Source organism: Dipteris shenzhenensis, chromosome 30 (assembly GCF_047967505.1).
Source record: "Dipteris shenzhenensis isolate YYH24624 ecotype China chromosome 30, Dip_SZ_1.0, whole genome shotgun sequence".
In the NCBI taxonomy this organism is placed as follows: Eukaryota; Viridiplantae; Streptophyta; class Polypodiopsida; order Gleicheniales; family Dipteridaceae; genus Dipteris; species Dipteris shenzhenensis.
The window spans coordinates 8819071-8843849 of NC_141625.1; the positions used below are offsets into that span (position 1 = coordinate 8819071).

General features: G+C 46.7%; 1 protein-coding gene across 1 annotated transcript in view; it reads left to right on the forward strand.

Annotated features, from left to right (window-relative positions):
- Positions 1–24779, forward strand: part of LOC147881681 (pre-mRNA cleavage factor Im 25 kDa subunit 2-like) — a 103403-nt gene that overhangs the window by 13854 nt on the left and 64770 nt on the right. The window contains exons 2-4 of the mRNA XM_087401230.1: positions 122–167; positions 10019–10112; positions 10201–10274. Of these exons, the coding sequence (XP_087257356.1) occupies positions 122–167; positions 10019–10112; positions 10201–10274 (214 nt within the window). The remainder of the gene's footprint in view (positions 1–121; positions 168–10018; positions 10113–10200; positions 10275–24779) is intronic.

Below are 24779 nucleotides of genomic sequence, written 5' to 3' on the forward strand. Positions count from 1 at the left end.
AACTAATGGGTTATTTCTATACTTGATGTTTTCACAACGCAAAATGTTGTTGGCATATGTATAAGCTGTCGAATGACTCAGTGTTATATCATAAGTTGATTGATGCCTTTTATTTTTGCAGCTACATGAAAGAGGGAATGCGAACTAGCGTGGAAGGAATAATGCTGGTAATCTAAGAATTTGCATGTTTGATAATATGTCTCTATTTATGCTTTGGTGAAAAATATTTCGATAGCTTCCTTTTGTTTCTCCTTTAAAAAAGCGACTTCTATTGAGTATGAAAGAACCAATTCATGAATACAAGGACTCAAGGTATCAATGTATTGTGTGTGTGAAGCATGAAAAATCCAAGAAGGTGGATGAAAAATCCCAAAACAAACTAGAGGAGAAGCTAAGCCAGCTAACAGGCTTGCTAAATCTTCCCTAAACAACTAGCTAGAGAAGCCTAGGGATAGCAGCTAGGAACCAAAAAACAAAACAGCACGTAATCATGAGTATCCAAATGCATAATCACAATGAGAATACCTGGAAACTTGTGGGCATCCATGGCTTGTGAGGGACTGCATGGGCAACAGACTAGGATGTAGATTATTAGTTCAGCCTAGAGCAAGAAGGCTCAGCTGTAAAGTGTTGTTCATTAAACGGATTCAAGTTCTGTGTACAAGAAACAACAAGGCCCCCTTTTATCGGTGTATTTGGACAAATTAACACGATGCTTATGGGATGGCTGTCCTAGGATGCCACATGGAAACATTAGGCCATCCTACTAAAAGTACTACTATTTACAAGGCCATTTAAAGGCTGATTAGGCTAAATATAAACTAACGTAAATTGCCCTTTGTTTCAATCCACCCTGTCCAAAGGAAATTTGTCATCAAATTGCAATGGTGCTGTAACAAGAAATTACAACAATAGAATGAAGAAAAGCAGCTCATATCTGGTCATGACATGTGAATCCAGCTGTCAAAAGTCCCCTTCAGAATATGTTGAACTACAGCAACAATGATGATAGAGTAGTACGTGGAATACACGGCACTCCACACAAATGAATAGTGCCCATATTTTTGCTTCCTCTTCATACTTACAATCTTTGCAATGTTTATATGCCCACAAAGTACTTCCCTTAGTTTATAAGCCTTAGTACACTAGTTACTCTACCATTCTTTGCATTCTACACTTCCACCTTGTTTCCTTGTAATCAATCATTTCTCTTTCTTGCCACAACAATATCACGACGCCTGGGCAGATAACTTGGATTAGACAATGCTTCATACAAGTGGGGCATTCTTGATATGCTTGGATTTCCCCTCAAAGAATTCTCCAATCATTCCTCCCAAATCTTCAGCTGTGAACCTTATGTTTTTTACCACGCGAAAAAACGCTTCAAGAAGGACCAATAAGCTGGTAAAAGCACTTTTGCAACAAGCAAACAAACAGACTCCAGCAGCTTAAGGTCTGGCACAAACCACTGAGATTTCCTCTGATGCAACTCCTCAAATTGCAAGTTGAAAGACTTCAATCTTTCTTTCGATAAACCCCTATAGACACCAGTGCTCATGGTGCCATCATTTCCTAGACCACCGCTTCCAAAAGAAGTAAATTCTTGAATGCTAAGGTTTTGAAGAACCTTGTTCCAGGCAACACGTCTGTAATTATGTGCATGTTACTAGAACCATCGTTTCCTAGACCACCGCTTCCAAAAGAAGTCAATCCTTGAATGCTCTATAATTCTGTGCAGGTTACGGGACAATACGACGATGTCTCTGCACCCAGTCCTTTCCTAGCATCTTTTTAGTCTCTGATCTTGGGACAGATTTGACCATGTAATGGATATTATTCATCTAGAAAATTGTGTTAACGCAGAGCCCCTGTATTGCTTGGCCTTCCCCTTAAGATTTTTCTGGAATGCTGACATTATCCGCATGGTGGCAGTTGTCAACTGAGGTTTTGCTGGATCAATAATCTCATCCTCACTAAACACATGTCTCAAGATGGATTTAGTCAACCTTTTTTATCACCCGTGGGAGGCAACTGTTATTCCCAATCAATAATAACTCTTCGTTGCATTAGGTGACAAGGGCATTTTGGGCAAGCCTAACCGTAGGCCAATGCTACGAGAGCGCATGCCGTTGCTAGGTTGGAGAGATAAAAACTTAACATAATTGATGACGTAGCTGGTCAAATGATGCATTGTGCCAGCCTGTACAGAAGTCTTAGTAGCATCTTTCTCAACGGTGATCCCAAAATCACCAAAAGTCTCTTTAGTAATCTGAGATAATCTCTAAGTCAAGCCTATTGCTACTTCACAAATCTATGCCGATGATACTTTTCGGTATGCTGCACTCCATGGCATCATTATTTCATCTAGGGATCAATGCATTATCTTGTTGATAGATGGATGTAAGGTTGGCTTTCTCACCAATACAAAAGGGTAAAGAGCTCTTTCTTGGAAGGAGCTCCTCTCTTGGGTCCCTATTACTAGTTCTTGGGTGATTGCAGGTGACTTCATTATGTGGAGTTGACTACAGACAAAAGAGGTGGAAGGGAATGTATTAGATGACTTCATCTCTCTGCATTCTTTGTGTCTTGGCCACAATCTCGACCGCTGTCGTCCAAATGCTCTGTGCCATAGAACAGCTCCATAGGCAGTGTGGGATTGTCTCTAGCTCCCCCTTTGAACAGCGGGCACATCTGCCATCGATCCTCCTCTGCTCTAGCCAGGGACCAATGGGTAGTCAACTGTAGGCCACCATCCAAAAGAAGTAGGAGATCTTTTAAGGCCGTAGACTAGACCATAAACGTGGCCAAAAGCGGCTGACCACCTCCCTGGGGACCTCCTGCTCCAACCAATGCCGCGCCCTCGATGGAGTCCAACCTGCTGCCTCCAACCAGATGCGTCAACCAAAGTGGGTTGTATAAGAGAAAAAGGGCACCTCCTCTATCCTGTCTGAGTGTCTCACCCGCACCAACCAGTACCACTCTCCCGGGTCCCACTGGATGTCCCTCAAAGACCTGCCCTCCAACAGCCAAAGCCGCCAGACTGCTCCCTCTGGGTTGGAAAATAGTGTAGTCGGGTCTATATGCCACTCTCTACCCAAGCAGCGGACCACCCTGATCCTCTGCCACTTTGTCCTCCAGGGCTACCAGCTCCTCCGCCTCCCTCTCTGACTCACTCTGTAGAAGCCCCCCTGGTTCCACCCTATAGAACCTGCGGTGGATGAAGCCCTGGTGCTCCCTAAAAAAACGTACCCTAAGAGGCACTCCCGTCCGTGGGAACTGCCCATCCCCATAGTGAGGGGTCCAAGGGCTCTGCAGCCCTTTCCACCACGACCGGGGGATCATTGAATCGATCTCTGTCATGTGTAGGCCTACTCTGCGCAAGTGGGCAAGTGACTGAGCTCTAGCCTCTATATCCCTGGCGAGGCGGCTCTAGGCCCCAAAGAATCTCGTTGGGCCACTGTCCCATTGTGCCCATCCAATGTGTGTCCTCTATCCTAGCATCCGACCATCTGCATCCCTGACCTTCGGTGCCAGAGAATAGGCTGTCTCTCGAACTCCTCTACACGAAGGGCTGGCCCGAATGATTCCTCTTGAAACCCTGCGCACACCTTGATCAAGCTCCTCAGAAAGGGGGATCCTCTCCCTGTGAGTGGTGCCTTCGAGAACATCCATCTGTAGGACTGCTGCCGCTGTCCACCTGTTTGAGGGGTGTTCCTGAGAAATCCCCTCTATAGGAGGAGCATCCAAGGCTTTGTGCCGGGAGTGAGCCCCCAAACCACTGGCTTGTTGAGGAGGGCTTGGCATTGCATCTCCTGGTCATATGATCCACAAGACACTGTGAGCCTGTGGAAGGATTACTGTCTACCATGCCACTCTAGCCTTAGTGTTCCATGTGCCATCCAACCCCGCCCATAGGAAGTTGCGCACCAGTCATTTGAGCTGTCCCATGCAGCCTCTATGGAAGCACCAATAGGATGCGATGTACCAGGATGTAGCAAGGAAAACTTGGTTGACCACAAGGGCCATGTTTGCTAAGGAGAGAGTGCCCGAGCTCCAATATAGAAGCTTGCGTTGAACGCTCTCTAGAACCGGGGCAATCTGTTGCTCTACCGTGATATCCGGCCCCACCTGACACCCTAGGTATCTCGATGTCTATCCGCGTGGGATCCACGGGAAGTCGAGCCTTGCCCCCCAATCTCGGATCTCCTAGACCTCCTCCATGCTTGTGAAGAAGCTGGGCTAGTTGATCCATGCCCCAGATGCCTCACAATAAATGGCCAGAGCCCCCATTTGACCATCTCGCCACTGACCCCTCCACAAAAAAAGTTGTGTCATCTGCAAACTCTGAGTCTAGCAGCTCCTCCTCTTGCCAAATCTGGAGCTTCATGCCTTAAAGACCAGTAGCTTGAGAGGTAGGAAATAGCCCATGGCCTTTGCAACAAAAAGGAAGAGGTAAGGGGCAAGAGGGCAGCCCTATCTGACCAAACGGGATAAAGGAAATGCCTCTCGTGTGTGGCATCCAATGGTCACCTGGCTAGAGCTTCTTGCATAAAGTGTTGAGACCCCTCGAATCCACCATTTGGAGAAGCCCAATCTCCTCTCATTCCCTCAAGGAAGAACCACTCCACTCTATCATATGCCTTCTCGAAATCCAAGAGAAGGATGGTGAGAGGCTGTGTCTCCTCTCTAGCCCAATCTACTGCCTCCATGAAGGTGAAAAATGTTATCCAGGATGCTACATTCCTGGACAAAACTAGTTTGTGTGTTGTGGATGATATCTAGAAGGTGGGATCATCTCAGGCGCAAACTCAAGACCTTGGCCGAGATCTTGTATGCAGCGTCCAGTAGGGTGATTGGCCTCCACTATCAAATGTTTGTCTTGTCCCCTCCTTTTGTGAGCAAGCAAATCCATCCGTGACTTAGAGACTGTGGGAGAGAACCGGTGTCAAAAATCTCCTGGCAAGCCTATAAGAGCAAGGTGCAGATATGCTCCCAAAAGAAACGAAAGAAAGTCGGAGTCAAACCATCCTCCCTTGGGCACTTCTGAGGGGGGAGGGCCTTGAGGGCCTCCCTGAGCTCCTCATCCATGAAGGGAGCCTCTAGACATCTGCTCATCTGGAGAGAGCACCGCTGGAACCTGCTCCCACACCGCCTCTTTGGAAACTAGGGTCTCCTCCTCTGTCTGAAGAAGCCCTTGTCATCTGCAAAATATGTTGGGGGTCCATGTGCACATGGCCAGATGCATCTCTCAATCATTGCATTTGCGTGCTTGGTGAGCGTGGCTCGGTGACCTAAAAAAAATGTCAAGTCATCTTGTCCCCTTGTTGTACCCATCTGGCCTGTGAAGAGTGCAATGAGAACTCAACCCTCCGTATCTCCATCTCTTGTAAGGTCAATCTCACAACCTTAAATCTCTCACTAAGCCACTGTGACCAGGGAACCTGTTCTGTGAGACTCTCTATGGAGGCCGAATCCCTCCGCAGTGTTCTTTCCCTCTCTTGTAGGGCATGCCTCCTCCCAAGAGTCTGGGATTGTAGCTTTGTGCTACTCCTTTGGACCGCCTCTGCTACCCAGGCTGCCCAACCCGTGGGGGGTCCCTGTTGCCAGATCGCTGCAATGGAGTGTTGGACCTCCTTGTCTTGAAACAGGCTGCCTGGGATGTGAATCCCCTTTTGGGGGAGATCCGAACGGGGCTGGTCTAGGTGAAGAATGATCAGAGAGTGATCGTAGTACCCGCTAAGATGCCATTGGATCCCCCTCTATGCATAGCCCAGTCCCCAACATAAAAATGGTTGGGTTGCTCCAGTAGCCCGTCATGCCTCCTCTCCCCAAAGGAAAAGTGTAGGCTGCCTAAAATCCTAGTGAACTCTACCTCTCGCCAGGGTCTTGACCACAAATCGCAAACACAAGCTGCTCCCAGGTGCTCCTCTCTGCTACTGGCATCTCAAAGAATGAAGTCCCCCCTTGTTTATCCTCTGAGCTCTCTAGATTGTTGAAATCACCTCCTACAATCCATGAGTCGACATCTGGGAGGCACTCAATCAAGCGTCTCCAAAAGGCTGGCCTAGGTGAAGGATGATCGGAGAGTGATCAAACATTGTAGTACCCGCTAAGATGCCATTGGATCCCCCTCCGTGCATAGCCCGATCCCCAACATAAAAATGGTTGGGTCGCTCCAGTAGCCCATCATGCCTCCTCTCCCCAAAGGAAAAGTGTAGGCTGCCTGAAATCCTAGTGAACTCTACCTCCCGCTATGGTCTCAACCACAAATCGCAAACACAAACTGCTCCCAGGTGCTCCTCTCTGTTGCTGGCATCTCAAAGAATGAAGTCCCCCCTTGTTTATCCTCTGAGCTCTCTAGATTGTTGAAATCACCTCCTAAAATTCATGAGTCGACATCTGGGAGGCACTCAGTCAGGCCTCTCCAAAAGGCTGGCCGGTGTTGTCTACACGCTTGTGCGTAGATGTTCAGGACCCCGATCCTGAGACCTCCTGGCCCATCCACACAGCCCTGCATGTGATCAACTCTCCCTGGTCCAAGACCTCAGACTCCATTTCCTCGAGGCTGAGATACAAACCCCACCGCTCCTACCAACGGCTGGGGACCAGACTTCAGGCCCCCTTCTGAGAAGGAGGTGGTGACGGCACTCGATGCTTGCCACTGTGAACATATGCTCCTAGATCAAGAGGAGTTTAACTGGCCTCCCTCCTTCTGCTCGCTGCAGCTCCTGACTTAGGATCAAATATTGTGGATGACTGCGTGCACAATCGTGGAGTCCATGCACGTTCCAACTCACTACTGTCCTTAGGAGGATGCCAAAGGGAACAAGGCCCGCCTATGTGTGGGAGCTTGTTCTAACAATCGTACTTTTGCGATTTCAAAGGGGGCTTTGAGGGGGAGTAATGCGTGTCCGTGCACCTACAAACTAGAGTCGTCACTAGCTCAATGCCCACCTTTCAAGTCCAATGCATCATGAAGGAGAAATCTGTCCAGAACGCCTTTGCACACTGCTGAAGCGTTCAGCGCTGCTGTGATGGATGAATCTTGGCTTCCTGGGGCAGCCGGATCACTCCTACTGCCAGCCCTGAGCTCGGTCTCTCAGGCATGAAACCAAGCTAGAAGAAAGTTGATGATCCATAGGCAAGCCACAAGTTCAACCCATATGGCCCCATCCACTCGTCCATCATGTGGGACAGTTGCTCCTCTATCATGGCATCAAACATCTCCAAAGTACATCTCTCCTCTCCTGTGGAGGCAAACTCCATACCCCATAAAGGATGAGTGCGGGATTTGATCACGCTGAAAGAGCCCCCCTTGCGGGGTTGTAGAATGAGGACTTTCAAGTCAAGAGACAGATTGGAATGGCTAGAGAGTTCCACGGTCCCAAATGCCAGAACTCCCGTGGTAGGGGAGTCCTGGTGTCAGTTTCAGGTCCAGGCCCTACAAGAGTGTCCTACTACCCTCAGACTCCTGGAGTGGGGTTGTGGTCCTCTGCTGGTGGATTCTCGCCTACTACGTTGGGAGAGGGGCTGTAGGAGAGGGGCTGTGGGGGGGCTTGGCGAGGTGTGGTTGGAGGGAGGGGTGGACCACACTGTTGAAGAGGGAGGTGCTGAGGGGGGGGGGAGGGGAGCGGGTGATGCAGGTAATGACCTCCGAGGGTAGGAGGGAGGGGAGTGGGGGGGAAGAGGGGGGGGTTACAGGGGGCGACGAGGAGGGGGTGGCAGAGGGAGGGGAAGGGGGGAAGAAATTGGGGGGGAGGAAGGGTGTGGGGAGGGAGGCCGCTGCCGATGAGGGCGCCTGCGTCTGTGTTGAGGCCTAATGGTGCTGCCTCACCTCCTCTAACTCCTGAGAGGGTCTTTGTGGGGGCGTGTTTGACATCTGTATCTTTGAGACCTGAGGAAGCAGTGGAGACTGCATGCCCGCCTGCTCATCACTTCACGGGAACATGTGCTGAAGCAGGAACCCTCCTGCCTACAGGAGGGGGACCTGTAGGTGAGTCTTTGACTCTTGCTAGGTCTGCCTAGGAGCGTGCTAGTCCCTCTCCTCTTGCCTCTCTCGCTATTGACTCTGTCGAAACTGTGTGGGAGGAGGGGGGTCTCTCCTGCCCTCTAGGACACTCTCCCTGGCTAGGTGACCCAGCTGTCCGCAACACAAGCACTACCTAGGGAGCCCAGAGGTTTCCACCCTTTGCCAAATTGACCCCCCATCCAGGGACTCGAGAAGGATTACCTCCAGGAGGGCCTCCGGGTGCTCGACAACTAACCTGAGCTTGGGGACCCCATCATCTGTCACTACTGAAGTTGTCGTAATCTCCGTGGCGGGGACTCCAACATTGTACCAAAGGCCCCCCCTATGAAGGAAGGATGGACCTGTACTCTCTCGGGAGCCCCAGAAAGCGAAGCGTCATTGGAAGCGGGGTACATGGTGTGTCGTGGCGATATCCTCCACCGTGAAACCATGGTACCAAGGGATAATGTAAACTAGGTGTGGCCCTAGGAAAATCGGACTCTGCTCCACGAGCGCCTGGGTGGTGTTTGAGGAGCTCAACTGGAATAGAAAGACGTCCCTCCCATAAATAGTAACCTCTTGAATGTGGTCACCCTCTAGGGTTAAGCTTGCCTGGAGCCACTCATGAATCTGCCTCCTTGATGGTGTCAAGCCTACTATCCGGCCTACCACTGCTCTATCTTGGAGAGATTGAACTGTGTGCTGAACCTGCTACTTGTCCGAGGGGGAGAGACAAATCCTCACAGCTCTGGGAGTCGAGGAAGCTGCCATGAGAGCTCCTCTGGCTAGACCAAAAGGTCACTGTCAAGCAAGCTTGCGTTCACGTTCAAGGGAATTGTGTCAGGTCAGGATCCTTGGAAAGATTTCTTTCTCCGGTGCATAGGGTCCTGCGCTCCCTCTTCAGGCAGTGATTGGATGGATAGCACTAGGTGGCTTTTTATTGTACATGCTGAAGATGTCTCCTTCTCCTCTTATGGTTGCTACTGTCAACGCTTGGTGGAGCTTCAAGAACTCATCACAGAGAGTATCCTGCCCATTATGTGGAGATTATATTTTGGATGAGAGTGGTAGACCTCTTAGTCTCGTGGAATTTGCAGTGGTCTAGGTGGGAGAGAGGTCATGCTTGTTCTTTGGGCTATTGGAAGGTTTTGAAGAGTCTTCTTTAAGAGCACAGACTTCAAATGACTAGTCACCTTAGAGGGAATGGTAGGAGGATTTCTAAAATAAATGCAGTTGTTCCTTTGGAGGGGGCCACTACAGATGGGGTACAACATAGAAATATTAGATGGTTGGGTGCTTTCCCAGGCACAAGCATCCACGTCAGCTATCCTCAGTGCTTATCAGCTGTCGAGTCTCTTCAGCACTGACTTTGGGAGTGAAGACAGGCCATGATCCTTTGAATTGGGATAGCAGAATTGCTGCACACATTTTTCTCCACCCCGTTCTTTATTACTTGGGTTTCAATGGCCTGGCTCTCAATTATTAAGCCTCAGATTTTTTATGAGTTAGGTCTCCTCTTGGGATATCTCATTGAAGCACCAAGATGTATGATGTTTTGTCAACTTCATGTCGTCCCTTGTTCTTAGTACAGACTTCCACATGCATCAGCGGACACTTGCTGGGAGATTGTAGCGAGCATCACTGCCTGGAATGTTTGGAGATATAAATGCACAAAGTCTATGAATGGCACCTAGGTCCACCCAGCTCATACCTTGGCCAGCATTTGGAAAGATATTGTACACACTCTGATGGCTATTTAGTCTAGGATGCTGGGAAATTTTTTTCACATGAATCTGCATAGATGTGAATAGTTAGAACAGCATATGACCGTGCTATTTTTAAAATTTCTTGCACATTACATTTATTGTTCTAACTATAAAGTGGGCAACTTCCTTTCTTCAAAGCTAACAACACTGATATGGACAAAACTGAGTAAAACCTTGATGACTGTCAGTCCCCAATGATTTTGAAACACTGAAGAAAATAACATCAAGTGTTACCTGATTGTAGGTGCAAGAGCATAACCATCCACATGTCCTGCTGCTGCAGATTGCTAATACCTTCTTCAAGTTGCCAGGTGGAAGATTAAAGCCTGGTGAGAATGGTAAGCTTTGCTAAGCCTACAGAACTTGCTCTTTTCTTGAATTTTCCTATAGATTGAAGTAGTAGACTTGATTTCTTGTAATGTGAAGAGATTGAAGGACTAAAGCGCAAATTGAGCAGCAAACTTTCACCATCAGCTGCTGTGATTCAACCTGACTGGCAGGTCTGGTTTGAGATCCAATTGTTAGAGCAGTTATTTAATTTTTTTCTGCTCATCTAAAGTTTTGAATGAAACATGTGATTGTTAATATTTCTTAGTCTAGCTGATGTCTTTTAAGGCATCCTGTTTAAATCCAAGTGTTTGTAATCAATTTCATAATGTCTTTATGAGGTAAATTGTCTGATAAATTCAAACATTTTTTTGTGACCTAGGGCCTACCACTTTCACGCGGGATTTGCTTTCCCACCTCAAAGGTCTTCATTTTTAAAACGTTTCTTAGGTTTGGCTAGTGTTTATTGGACATCCCACTTGGTGCAAACTTTTCTTTTATTCATCTCTTGGACTTGTTCCTGGTGGTTCTTCCACCAATTATAGTTTTATTTCATATTGTCTTGTGTAAATAAGGACCATCAAATGTCACCTATTTTTTCTTGACACCACTGTCTCAGATTTGGCTAGTGTTTATTTTTTCTCTCTCACTTGGTGCAAACTTTTGTTTTTCTTTCGCTCTTGGACTTGTCCCTGCTGGTTCTCCCATCTATTTGAAATCACAACCAGTGTTAGTTCAAAATAAACATGTCTCTCTCAGCCCGCCTCTCTGCTGCCCCCCCTCCCTGCCTCAAACATTACAGCTGATTTCCACGGTTAGAGAGCTCATCCAGGTGAAGTGACAGCTGAACCCAAGGTTGACATCCAAACAGAGATCCAAGAACATCACCTTCGGAAAGAGAATGCTATGAAGATTCGAATAGGGGGAATACCCGAGTGGCAGCACGAGGATGACACTTTCGAGGAGGCAATCGACAGAATCAAGGCAGCAGTCCCGGCCATTGATTGGTCAGCAAGCCCAACTGATGACAAGAATGATGATGAAGAGGAGTCTTCCCCAGTTTATTTATCGCCTAGGAATGGACACGTTGTCATCACCTTCAACTCGAAGACACTCAGGAAGAGGATTCTACGACAATCCTATAAGCTGAAGGGGACAAAGATATGGATTGCTGAGGAGCTTACAAGAACCCAACTGAAGAACAAAGCTACAGAGCTTGCTAAGGTTCGGGCAGCCAGGGAAGCAGGAAAATGAGCAGTATATCGTGACGGTCTTGCAGTGATTAGAGAATTTAAGACAAAATCTAAAGACCCTCAGTCTTAAACTTATGTAATGGCCACTCCATAGCCTAGTACTTAGTTCCTTTTATGTTTTATGTTCTATGTGTTTTGTTTTTTTGGAGGAATCTGATGATACTCCCAGGTAGGTTGCCTATGGCCCTCTCTGTACTGATGTATAAGCAGGTCTCTTTTGTCCCATAGACCTTTTTAGGTCTCCAGTGGACATTAATAAACTTTCTTTTCTTTCTTTTTTTCTCCTCCCACCCCCGCCTGCCCTCTCTCCCATCCATCTCAGCCCGCCTCTCAGCCTGCTCCTTCCCCACCTCTTTGCTGCCTCTCATCTGCTCCTGCCTTCCCTCTCTCCCGGGCCTCTCACCCCGCTCCCTCCCCGCCTCTCTGCTGCCTCTTACCCCACCCCTGCCTGCCCCCTCTCCTGGCCCCTTCTCCTCCCCTTGGCCTGCCTTGCATCTCGCCCCCTATCCTGCCCCTTCCCCACCTCTCTGCTGCCCCTTTTCCCACCTCCCCTCCTGCCCCAACTGCCTCCTCTCCCTCCTCCCTTTGCTGCCTCCTCTCCTCGCCTCTCCCCTCGCCACTTGCTGCCCCCTTTCCCGCCCTCTTGCCCTCCGCCTAGCCTCTCCCCCCCTCCTTCATTATCAGCCTCCTTCATCCCCCTCTCTCCCGTCACTCTCGCCTCCCCTATCTCTCTTCTTCCCCCTCAGCCCCCCTCCTTCTCCTATCTCCTCCTTATTCTAGCCTCCTTTCTCCTCATCCTAGCCTTATCCTATGAGCAATTATTTGGTCGGATGGAGACGAATCGTGTTTGAGTCGGCCTCACCACTCTGATCAATGAATGGATCCCCATTCAGTCAATCAATGTTTGCTTCCACCAGCTGCAAAAACTATTATTTTTTCAAAAGACGAGTTGCAACAGCTCAAGAAAGACACTGAGGTTGAGTGTTCCACTTCTCTTTTTGCACATATCCATGGGTCCCATCCTTCCAGATTACAAGCAAGGGATTGGATACTGTCAGCATTACCTGGAGATCTCGCAAGTCACTTCACAGATGTTCGCTTGCTTGGACAAGGTTTCTTCCAGGTGTTCTTTGACTCTCCGGATTCAGCTGCTACAGTGCTTAAGGCCAGTCCTTTAGCAATTAGCTCTCGGAGGATATTCTTGATGCCCTTTTCTTAGGGTTTTGATCCTGTGGAGGAGGATAGTTGGGTCAATTCTCTTTTCATTAGATTCCCTGGCCTTCCACAATTAGACCACCAACTCCTTGCCTCTATTAGAGCCGTGCACGGTTTGGTCACAGAGATTCCCCCCCTTCCTGGTATGCCCTCCTCGGCAGCAGAGGCAATCAAATATGAGGGGGTACCACGAGTGAGGGTCATTGGTTCTGACCCTAACATGACGGATGACCATATCATGCTTTAGCGCCCATTTCGCCAAAGATTGCCCAAGAAAAAAAAAAGACGCAAAAGATCTTCTGGTGCGCTCGTTCTCATACCACCACTTCGGCACAGACTGCACGTCCTGCACCTTCGACACGTGCTACCACACCTCTGATAGATTGTCTTGGACCTTTGGCACCAGCCACTTGCCTAGGACCTTCAGTATTAGGACGTCTAGGACCTTCAGCACGTCCTACTCTTGTTATCCCCCGTTGGATACCAGTGAGAATTATCGCTCCTATTTTTGCATAGGAGGACGCCATTGGTGCCACGGACCATTCATCTTTACAGGCAGGTGACATCCCTTTCACAGTTTCTGGTGCTGATGTGGTGATCCCTCTTCCCCCAGTTGCAGAGCAAGAGGGGTTACCCACTCATGAGATTTAAAGCTGATAGTCACACTAATAGATAGTATCCTGACCTTCCACCTCAGCAGCCCCCTTCCTCTTCACATCATCATGTTACTTCTCTTGATAGAGGTAAGGGGATTATCTCTTTTACAGTACCGAATGCAGGGATTTTGCGCACCCTGATTCCAGACTTGGCTCACATGAACTCTTTAGCAGCTCTGGCAGAGATGGCAGAGTTTGATATGGAGGATGGGTTTGTTCCCTCCACTTTAGGGGAGGCTGTTATCAGGATTCCTATAGACAAAGCCTCCCCCTCTGCAGGTGTGTGGAACCAAGAACATGACAATGATGGTCATCGAATTGTGCAATGATGGTCTAGAACCAGACATGGCTCCCTTGCTAACTCAGAGAGTGAGCATGGCTCAGAGGCTAGTGAGCATGGTATAGACTCAGAGGCTTAACTAGCATGGCTTAGAGGCTCATCATGCATGGATATATGACCCACTCAGAGGTCTAGGAGACCAATGCACCAACATCCTAGAACTCATATGCCAGTCCTGATAAATAGACCTATCAAAGCCAATACATGTCTCCCACAGTACATCCTTCTCTTGACTTCAGGGACTAATTAGGTACATGGAGCCACACACCATAAATATAAAATCAATACATCATTTTAGGAGGACTATCGAAGGCAAAGGATCTTTATTGACTCAACACACATCGTTTATTTCATTAATTTTTGGGAAACAACCCAGGGCTGAGTACCCCCAGGAGGATATCTGGGAGCTGAAGGAGGTGGAGAGTACCTTGGAGATGCTGAAGCTGAGGGGTAAAAGTCTCTCTTAACCATTATCTATTACTTAAGAGAGTGATAGATCATGCGATAGAATAGATAAAGCTCGTCGGTCAGGTCTAGCAGATGTGGCATAAAGATTTTTGAGCTTGGCTTTGATCTGTGTGGCTGACGCATTGAGGTCAAGATGATGAAGTAATTTGTTATCCAACCTCACACCAATAAGGGATACCAGGCTGAAAGGAATAACCAGCAAATGGAGGAGCTGGTCTACCAACGAATCGGGGGCACCTGCGAATCGGGAGGAAAGTGAGGGCAGCTCAGCTTAGTAGCTCATGCACAATTGGAGAGGCAATGAGCAGCAGCAATGACGTGCATTTCAAGGTAATAAGCAGCTGCAAATGGCACAGCAATCAAGGGAAGGGGCAACTGCAAATGGCACGATAATTGAGGGCAGGGGCGGCTGCAAGTGGCACGGCAATCGAGGCTGGAACAGCTACTGTTGGCGGCAGTCATGAGGACATTACGGGCAGACCAGCAGGCAGATTGTCCAGCTCACTAGTCCGTAGAATTCATACGGCTTGTACCGCTGTTTGCAGGCTGGTATGGGCTTGTATATAGGCTAATGGGGATGCTGATGGGGGCGGCTGTTTGCAGGCTGGTATGGGCTAATGGGTCTGCTGATGGCAGGCTAATAGAGCTGCTGATGGTGAGGCCTTCTGGGCTGAAGGGGTAGTTGATGGCGAGGCATTTCGGGCTGATCCTTCAACAGCTTCAAACAATGGTGAGGCTAAGGGAAGGGAGCTCTACCTTGGAGGAGAGGGTAGCTTCCATTTGCAGGCTTCTCTCATCCTCTAGGTAGTGCAAGAAGAAAGGGAATTTAGGAAGGGAGGCTCTGATACCACATGAAGGCACATGGTGGAGAGGGAGAGAGAGAGGGTAGGCTAGGGAGAGAGATAATGATACTCAAAGAGAGATATAATGGAATGGAAATGAAATAGCAAGAGCAATGAACAAAATGAAAGTACTCACATGTAGACCAAAGAGCTTGTAGGCTTGATACGTGATTGATTTGACACTAGACAAGTACAACTTTTATATACAGCACACACACACATATGAATACCAATGCATATGGGATAACTCCCAATGTGACACATGGCATCCATAGGACACACTAGACCAAACTCACACTAGAACTCACTAGAACACACCAGACTGACTCATCTTGACTCCATTTCCTAACAATGCATGGATTGACAGATTAACATCACCCGTCACATGTGGCTTCAGCTCTCACTGATATTAGTGATTTTTATCACTCAATTTCTCGTACTAGGAGATGTGAGATTCTGAGGCGAGAGGTTGGCATTCATCAGCAACTAGAAGCCCTTTAGAGAGACGAGCAGAAATGGCCTACAGATGCTTGGGTTTAGGAGCGCCTTGCTATAGCAAGGGCTCATCATCAGAAACTATTAGATCAGAGAGAATAGTATGCCTTTCATGCTAGAGAGTGATTCTGGACTCAGATCGGAGGCAGAGTCAATAAGCATTTTTCCTCTACTCTTGGCCGTAGACATAAGTGTCTCTTAGCTTATTGACTCAGACGGCATTCTATAGACAAATCCTGATGCTGTCATGCATATGAAACACCTCAGATTTTTCTTTGCTGAGAAAGAGCCATGTGAAAAGAGATAAGTAAAGTCTGAAGACACATGGTGGAGAAGGGAGAGAGAAAGGGTAGGCTAGGGAGAGAGAGAGTGATACTCAAAGAGATACATAATGAACTGGAAATGAAATGACTAAGCAATTTAAAAAAATGAGAATACTCACATGTAGACCAAAGAGCTTGTACCTTGATACTTGATTGATTTGACACTAGACAAGTACAGCTCTTATATAAGAGCACACACACACATGAACACCTATGCATATGGGATAGCTCCCAATGTGACACATGACATCTATAGGACACACTAGACTAGAGCTCACAATAGAACACACTAGAATTGACTCAACTTGGCTTCATATTTTAACACCCCCCCATGAAGGCAAGCTGAGAGACTACTGGAGTGGAACCAAGGACAGAACATGATAGTTACAGGACTACTAAACTACGCAATGTCTGAACTAGACATGGCTCCCATGCCAACTCAGAGGTTGAAATCTGAGCATGGTTTAGAGGTCGAACTGAGTACTCACATGGTTTTACGTCCCAAACATGACTCAAAGGCTCATGTCTCAGGATGGATGCATGAACAACTCAGAGGTCTAGAAGACCAATGCACCAACATCCTGGAACTCATATGCCAGGCCTGATAACTAGACCCTATCAATGCCAATACATGGCTCCCACAGTACATCCCCCTCTTGACTCCAAGGACTAACTACTAGGAACATGGAGCCACACACTATAAATATAAAAGAAATACATCATTTTAGGAGGACTATCCAAGGGACCTTTATTGACTCAACACACATTATTTATTGCATTCATTTTTGGAAAACATCCCCAGACAAAGCACCCAAATATTCCTAATCATTATCTATCACTTCAGATAGATCATGTAAAAAAATAGATAAAGCTTGTCGGTCAAGTCCAATAGATGTAGCATGAAGATTCTCAAACTTACCTTTGATCTCCATGGCTGAAGTAGTGAGGTCAAAGTGATGGAGCAATCTGTTGTCCAACCTCACACCAATGAGGGAAAGTGCTTTCTCCCGAGATGAAGTGACTTCTTCAGGAGGACGAGGTTCCATGGTATCAACACTTGGAGAGGCAATGAGCAGAGGCAATTGTAATGATGTGGCAGAGAGGGCAAAGATAGTAGAGAATGCAAGCGAATTTAGACGTGCATTTCGAGGTAGGAAAGTACAAGCAAATCAAAGGGCTGGTCGTACAATCATACGACAGATCTATACGGTGATGCAGCAGCAGTACATCAGTGCAAGTTACAACAGTATGGCAAATTAAATGGCTATTGTACGGCAAATCCGAACGGTGATGCAGCAGAAACGTGGCAGTAGCGCAGGACAGGTACGGCGTTGGAGAATCGGCAGTATGGCGGATTGTTACAAGGGAAACAGTACAGAATAGTACGTACGGCCAGTACGGCCTATACAATTGGCTCAACAATAGCTGAATTCATTGCATCCCGGGCTGATGGAGAGGCTTATGGCGAGGCTAATGAGGCATCTTGATATAGCTCCGTCAGCTCCTCAGACAAGGCTAAGAATTGAAAGGGAGCTCTACCTTTGAGGAGAGGGGAGCTTTCCTTTGCTACCACAAAATGATATGTTAGATATATACTTCACATCCTCCTAAGGACAGCTCTTCACCAATGACGCACAGCACAGATAGAGAAACAGAGCCAGGATCACAAACGGCTTCTGTATGCACTAAAGCGGAAGCAGTCTCCTACTTGCATGGAGGAAGAGGACTTGGATCAAATTTTCACAATTCCCTTGCAAGAGACGCTCGCTTGCAACAAGAAAGCATCCCGGGCTACGAGTTGTTATCTAGACATTGACACATTGGCTCCGGTGGCAACTCTCGAGGACCCAGAAGAGGAAGGAATGAAAGCAACTTTCGAGGAATATGGCGAAATCATCGACATGACCGACCTCATGACCTATCGGGATAGGTATGGATGGGTCAAAAGATTGCTTCACATGGCACAATGCATCATAGATGACAGCTTCGTTCAGATGGGTGCCTCCCTCTTCAATACTATGGGTCAGGTTTGCAAGTTACTGTCACAAAAGTAACACCTCCGCTTGGAACATGAAAAGAAGGTAACAAACATGCATAAATAATGGGATACAACATTACAGGAGAAAGAAGCGGAGTGGGGAACAACTCTACAGGCAAGGGAGGCTGAGTGCAAAGGATGAGCTTCAACAATTTCTTGGGGCAAAGGAGGTTGAGTGGGCAGCCAGCAAGAAGGCTTTGGAGGATAGTCATTCAGCCCAGCAGCCTGAGATCCAGAGGGAGCTTGCATCCCTACAGGTTAGATACAACTCACTAGCAGAGGACAAACATACTATTGATCAACAGATGGAGGTGTTGCAGAGTCGAATTAAGCAGATTCTCGAGGAGAAGGACCGTCTCTAGGTTTCAAATTCTAGGTTGTGACGACTTCCATGGGCTGCAAACTGAAAATTCTGCGCCACCGATACAAATCCAAGTACAAAGACATCCGCAACCTCATGGACACAGTTGAGGAGGAGGCGAAGACCAACCCTGGGACATCCACACACCCACCACACCCTCCCCCTCTGTGACCTTCATCCAGCAAGCAGTAGCGCATTTCCTTTTCCCAACTCGTGTATTTGGATTTTGCAGTTCTCATGTAAATAAAAGAATTTTGGAGTTGTTGCCCATGAGCCAGTTTTATCTCAGTTTTGGAGTTGTATGGCCATGAGCTAGTTGTATCTCAGTTTTGGAGTTGTATGGCCATGAGCTAGTTTTATTTCAATTTTGGAGTTGTAAGGCCATGAGCCATTTCTTTTTCAGTTTTAGGGATGTCAGACTCAAGGTCACTTTCTTATGAACAATTTATACTTAAAGTTTTCTAACATAGAACCTCAGTCATTCACCGGGATGGTGAATGATAGTGGCGGGGGATTTGTTGTACTCTGGGTCTCGGTCACAGACTCCCACCAAGAGTCACACTTGGGTCACATCATGGTCACCACTCGATACAAGAAGCATTATGTGCGATGGAAGTTTGCGAAGTCCTCAATGCGAGCACAAAGTGAGCCCATTGGAGCAGTAGCTAGAGCAAGTAACTTCATCGACAGTCTCATTGACTTGGATCAATAGAACCCCTGGTTGTTAGATCCAGACTCCGGAGAAGAAGAACTGCAAAGCAGAGAACAACTGAAAGAAGAGGGTACTAAGAACGAAGGCTCCTCAAGGACTCATCAAGGTCAAGGCAGCCCCTCTCCTCCTCTTGCAACGATGTCTTCATCAACCACCACTTCTGCCATAGTGGTGACTCCCTTTGCTCCCGACTCGACCTTTGTTGGACAAGCTATTACCTCATCTGTTATGCATAGCTCCGGGTTCCTAGCAAAACCTTCTTCCACATCTATCCCACTCAGGGGTACTTTTGCTCCAACCATGCCTTTACCTGCCATGAAGGCTTCATCTCCCTTTCCATTCACACCTGTGCTGCCTTTTCCACCACCTCCTTCCTTCCCTACTGCCTACTCCTCCATGACTTCAACTCCGTCCCTCTCTCTCCCAAATGCTCTCCCATCCTCTTTAACCCCCACATCTTCTATGTTCTCACCTTTTCCCTCTGCATTACCGAGGCCCTCCACATATGCAGTACCATCTGTGTACACTTCCTCTATGGCTACATCAGTACTGACTTCCCTATTGTGGTCCCCCACATGAGGTGTTGTCGGTGTGGTCTCCTCCTTTGGAGCACCGACACTCATTACGGTGATAAGGAAAAAATGGGAAGACAACCAAGAATTATGTACTTCACCACGTCAGATAGGTGAGACTTCATAGGGATCATTTGCAATGTGGGCTCGTAGATGATGAGCTTATGAACCAGGTTCCAGAGCACACAAATAACAAGTCAATCTCCCACACAATCTGACTAGAACACACACAGAGGAACACACAGACTCTTTGAAAGAGGGGAAAGACTACACAGCCCGAAACAGATTGAACTTAGAACTGAACTTCCCCCAAAAAACTCAGAAAACAGTCAGCCTCAGAATACTATGAACCCACAGCCCACATGAAGGTTATCTTTGGGACTTTTCAAGACATCAACCCACAGTCAAGATCCCACAGCCAAGACTCGTAAGCCTCCATCAAGAGCAACAGCTCGTAACTCTTGACGTGATCATAACTGCTCCACAGCATCTCCTTCTCAAACATTGAGCTCTAGCATTCCATACATCTCCCCCAAACTGCCGTTGGTGACCAAAGAGTGAGAGGGACTGGCTAGCGGATTGCATTGATCATCTCTGCTCTTACACAACTACGTCCAGCGTCTGTATCTTTCTCTTGCTCGTAGAGTACTCCATACTCATAGCTTCTATCGCTACAGTCGTCCAGACAGCAGAAATGATGCCACAGCTATGCCTCAAGCTTTTACTAAGCAATAGCTCATAACCAGCCACCTACAAGCCCACACGGAATACATGTCAAGCAACAGCCTCAGCCTCTTCTATTTCCCGTATTGTATGCTTTCCGTCACTCAAGATATTCTGCTCAAAACCTCCATGATAGCTATACTTCTCACAGCCAAGAAACCCACGACTCCAGTAAGAGTAAACAGCCCGTTGGAAAACAGCGCCAACTCACAGCTTCTCTTTTCATGGTGTATGCTCCCCCTCTATCGTTCAAAATCCTCTAGCGTGCAGTAGCCACGCCCCGCCATGCTTCTCCGTCTCGCCAAGCCTCAGTACTCCATAGCCCTCTTCAAAACCATAGTCTACGCTCTCAAATTACCTGCTCTGCCTCTGCGCAAGGACTCCCTGCAACCGTGTGTAACCATTTCTCTCACAAAATTCTCCTCATTTGTGGTCCTCCCACACTCCATCACTGCACTCCAGCCATGCTTCTCCGTCTCGCCAAGCCTCAGTACTCCATAGCCCTCTTCAAAACCACAGTCTAAGCTCTCAAATTACCTGCTCTGCCTCTGCGCAAGGACTCCCTGCAACCGTGTGTAACCCTTTCTCTCACGAAATTCTCCTCATCTGTGGTCCTCCCACACTGCATCACTGCACTCCAGCCCACGATCTCCTCCGCTCCTCAAAGATCCCCTCTCGTCAGGAATCCTCCACCCAAGCAGCAGCTCCTTCCCAAGACCATCCTTCGTTCGTGTAGTCGCCACCTTGCCCTTCAAAAGCCTTCACCATCCATCACTCCGCGTGATGACCAGCCTACGACTCTCGTTGCACTACCCGCATCATTGTCCAAGGATCTCCGTGGCTTGCATAGTAACGACGCCCCAACTTCCAAAGCTCCTCGCCAGCCAAGGTCTCTCCAGCTCCTTTTGTGGCGACGCCTCTACCGTCACAAAGCTCTCTTCTGCTCACCGCCTAGTAGCCTCACCTTCAATATGAGTCTCTCCTGCTCACCATGGCCACACCCTCCCCGTACAAGAAGCTCTCGTCACCTTTCTCTGACCCCCCGCTGTCTCTAGAGCTTTCTTTTTTCGCGATGATCCTCGAGGTGCCCACGATCTCCTTTTTTTGAATTCTCCTGCAAGTTGTCACCTTCATCTACGTCTAGCTCATCGACTAGAAGCATCCCTTCATCCATCACGTAGCCACCTTTGCATGAGCAGGATGCCTTCCTAATTAGTCCAGCCACCTCAGCCTAATCTGCCACCTCATCAGTGACATTTTACCACTCTCAAGACATTTCCCCCAAATCACATTAAATGCACATTTTGGACCTTTAGTCACACAATTCCCACACACATTAGCATGTACATTAAAGCTTGCATGAACCTCGTACACACACATGAAAAGCCCCTTGACATGGACACCAGAACATATCAAATTCCTGTAACATGCAAGTGCACATTGACTCAGGAAAATATAAAAAAACCCCTCATGACTTGACTTTAAATGACCCCAAAAACATTTCGCTTGATCACACACTAGACACTCTTGCTCTGGAAGTCTAGTACAACCACATTGCATTTCATCATTTCCCATGAAGTCGCTGCAATACATACTTTATTATAAGTATACATCAGTCCATCATGGTTGTGAAAGAAAAATTCACAAATGCCAAAAGACCACACCTACCCTAGATGTGTACATCTATGTGCCTACCCACAGCTATATACAGTGCTAAAAAACTTGATAAAGATTTTGTCATATCATTTTGCCCATCCCCAAGTCTGCAGACATTCATGTCTTGCAAATAGAGGTATATAAGATTGGCATTTCTTTAGAGATATCCTCATCCATGAGGTCTTCCGACTTGTCTGGTTTCATTACAGCAGGTCCACAGTCGCCCACACCCATGATCCTATGAAAGTATTTCTTTAGTCTGAAGCCATTGACTCTATTCTTATGCTGCTGACCATCCAAATCCTCAAGCTGATATGATCCATTTTTGAATTTCTTCATCACACGAAAAGGTCCATCCCATTTGGTTACAAATTTCTTCTTGAAGGTAGAATCCAGACTACTGTTGTATCTCAAAACTAGATCACCCTCCTTGATTTTCTTATCCTAGAATTTCATGTTTGCTCTCTTCTAATTCTCCTGTTGAACTAAAGCATAATGTTCCACCGCCTTTTGTCTATCTAGTTTGCTTTCTGCAAATCCAATAACCGGTTCTGGAAATTAGAATTTGAATCCTCATTTATCTTCATTAACATCTGTAATGCAGAATTTTCTACTTCCAAGGGCAATAGAGCTTCTTTCCCGTAAACAAGATGAAATGGTGAAAACTGGGTGCCTTCTTTTATTGCAACTCTGTAAGCCCATAAAGCCCAGTGCAAAGCAAGATCCCACTCCTTCTTATAGGTTCTCATGATCTTTCCCATGATATAAGTACACACACCATTAAGTTTTTCATTCATCTCATTACATTAGGGATAATAGGGACTTGCATATTTGTGTTTAATCTTCAGCTTACCACATAATAAATCCATCAGTTCACTCCTGAAACCTGGACCTCTATCAGAAAGCAATTCCAGGGGTACACCAAATCTACAGCAGATATCCTCATACACAAATTTACATACAGATTTTGCATTGACAGCCCGTACTGCTCGTGCTTCAGCCCATCTCGTCAAATAATCCACAGTTGTCAGCATATAACAATTTCCCTTGGCTGTCATGGGTAGAGGACCGATGGCATCTATTCCCCATTTCTCGAAAATAGTATAAGCAAGCATGATATTTCTGAGTTCTGGATGTAAGATCCTTTTACTCATTTGCTGACACTGTAGGCATGACTTGCACCAATGTCTTATGTCTCTCTGGAGGGATGGCCACACATATCCTTCTGTAAGTATTTTCCTCAGCATGATTTTGAAAGCAAAATGTCCTCCACATACTTCCTCATGATTAGCTTGTAGGATATGAAAAACTTCCTCATGCCAGGGAATTCTTATGAGCACCAGATCAGCCCCTTTCATGTAAAGAACATCATCTATCAGACAATAAAAAGTACAGCTTTTAATAAATCTGTATTTTCTTTGTTTCGGAACTTCTTCAGGCACTTTACCAGTTAACAGGAAGCTTTCCTCACAAGCTAATGTCTCCCTTCCTTTGTATAAGGGTTCCTACACTCCTACTGCATCAACATAAGCTGCTGTAATTTCCTGTGCAGCATCATGTGCATTTACATTCTTACCTTTCAATATGTTGGAGTGTCCAGGCATCCAATTGATTTAACAGTTTCTTCACCGCACTTATCCATCTCTTCAAATGAACATGCTTAACCTTCCAGACACCTAAAATTTGCTTCACAACCAACAGAGCATCTCCCTTAATCATGAGTCTCTTAATACCCAAACTAATGCATGCTTTGAAACCTTCGAAGAGGGCTGCATATTCAGCTTCATTACTACTGTTCGCTTCAAGCTGAATTCCCATTCTCCGAATCTCATTTCCTCCAGGATCATAAATTACAATTCCTCCTGTACTTTTATTTAAACTTTTTTTGTAAGATCCATCAAAGTGTAAAACAAATGCATCCTCTAGTACTCTTTCTTCATTCATGTCAGTGTTCTTCTCCACATCTTCAACTAAAATAGGTCCTTCCTTATAGGTGAGGAGATCAGCCAAGGAAGCTCTGGTAGAGTTCTCAACCAAGAAGGTAAAAGAGTACTCCTGTAACTCTACTATCCATTTAATCATGCTCCTGGAGATGTTTGTACTATTCAACATATGAGGCAGTAGTGAACATGAGGTGAGAACCACAAAAGGCCTGGATAATAGATAAGACCGAAATCTCCTATAGGCGTACAAGAGGCTAGCCAAGACCAATTCAGCCGCTGAATACTTCCTCTCTAATTCACTCTTCACCCTACTGGCATAGTAGACTGGCCTCATATATCTGGAACCCTCTCCCTGTTGCAATAGAATAGCACCAATAACATTTGGTCCCACAGACGGATTCACATAAAAAGTCCTAGAATAATCTGGTGGCTTTACACTTGAAATATGAGTTAAGGATTCCTTAACTGCCTCAAACACCTCTTCACTCTCTGTCGTCCATTTTAGAGGCTCAGATTTTACCACCTGCTGAAGAGGATACAAAATCTGAGATAACATATGAATAAAAATCTCGACAGGTACTTCACCTTCTAGAGAAAGGTATGCAACTGCTTGGTATTCTCAGGAGAGGACAGCATAACTAAAGCTTTTACTTTACTTGGATCCGGCTCAATCCCATTCTCAGACACAATATGCCCCAATATTTTAATGCTGGTCCGAGCTAACTGAGTCTTCTTAGGATTTAATTGACCACCATTATTATCAATCTCATAGAATACCTGATCCAGCTTTCCACAGTGCTCCCTTCTTCCACTGTAGACACAGATGTCATCAATAAACACTTTACAAAATTTATCCAGGAAGGGTGATAAAATCAAATCTGAATTCTCCTAATAGTGCAAGGGGCTGTTGGTAACTCCAAAAGGCATTTTCCTGTAACAAAAACAGCCCCAAGGGGGTAATGATTTGATCTTCCTGGGCTATGGCTATCTGGAAGTACCCTGAATATCCGTCACACAAGCTGTACATTTCATGACCCGCCACTTTATCAAGAATATCATCGAGAAAAGGCAGAGGATAGTG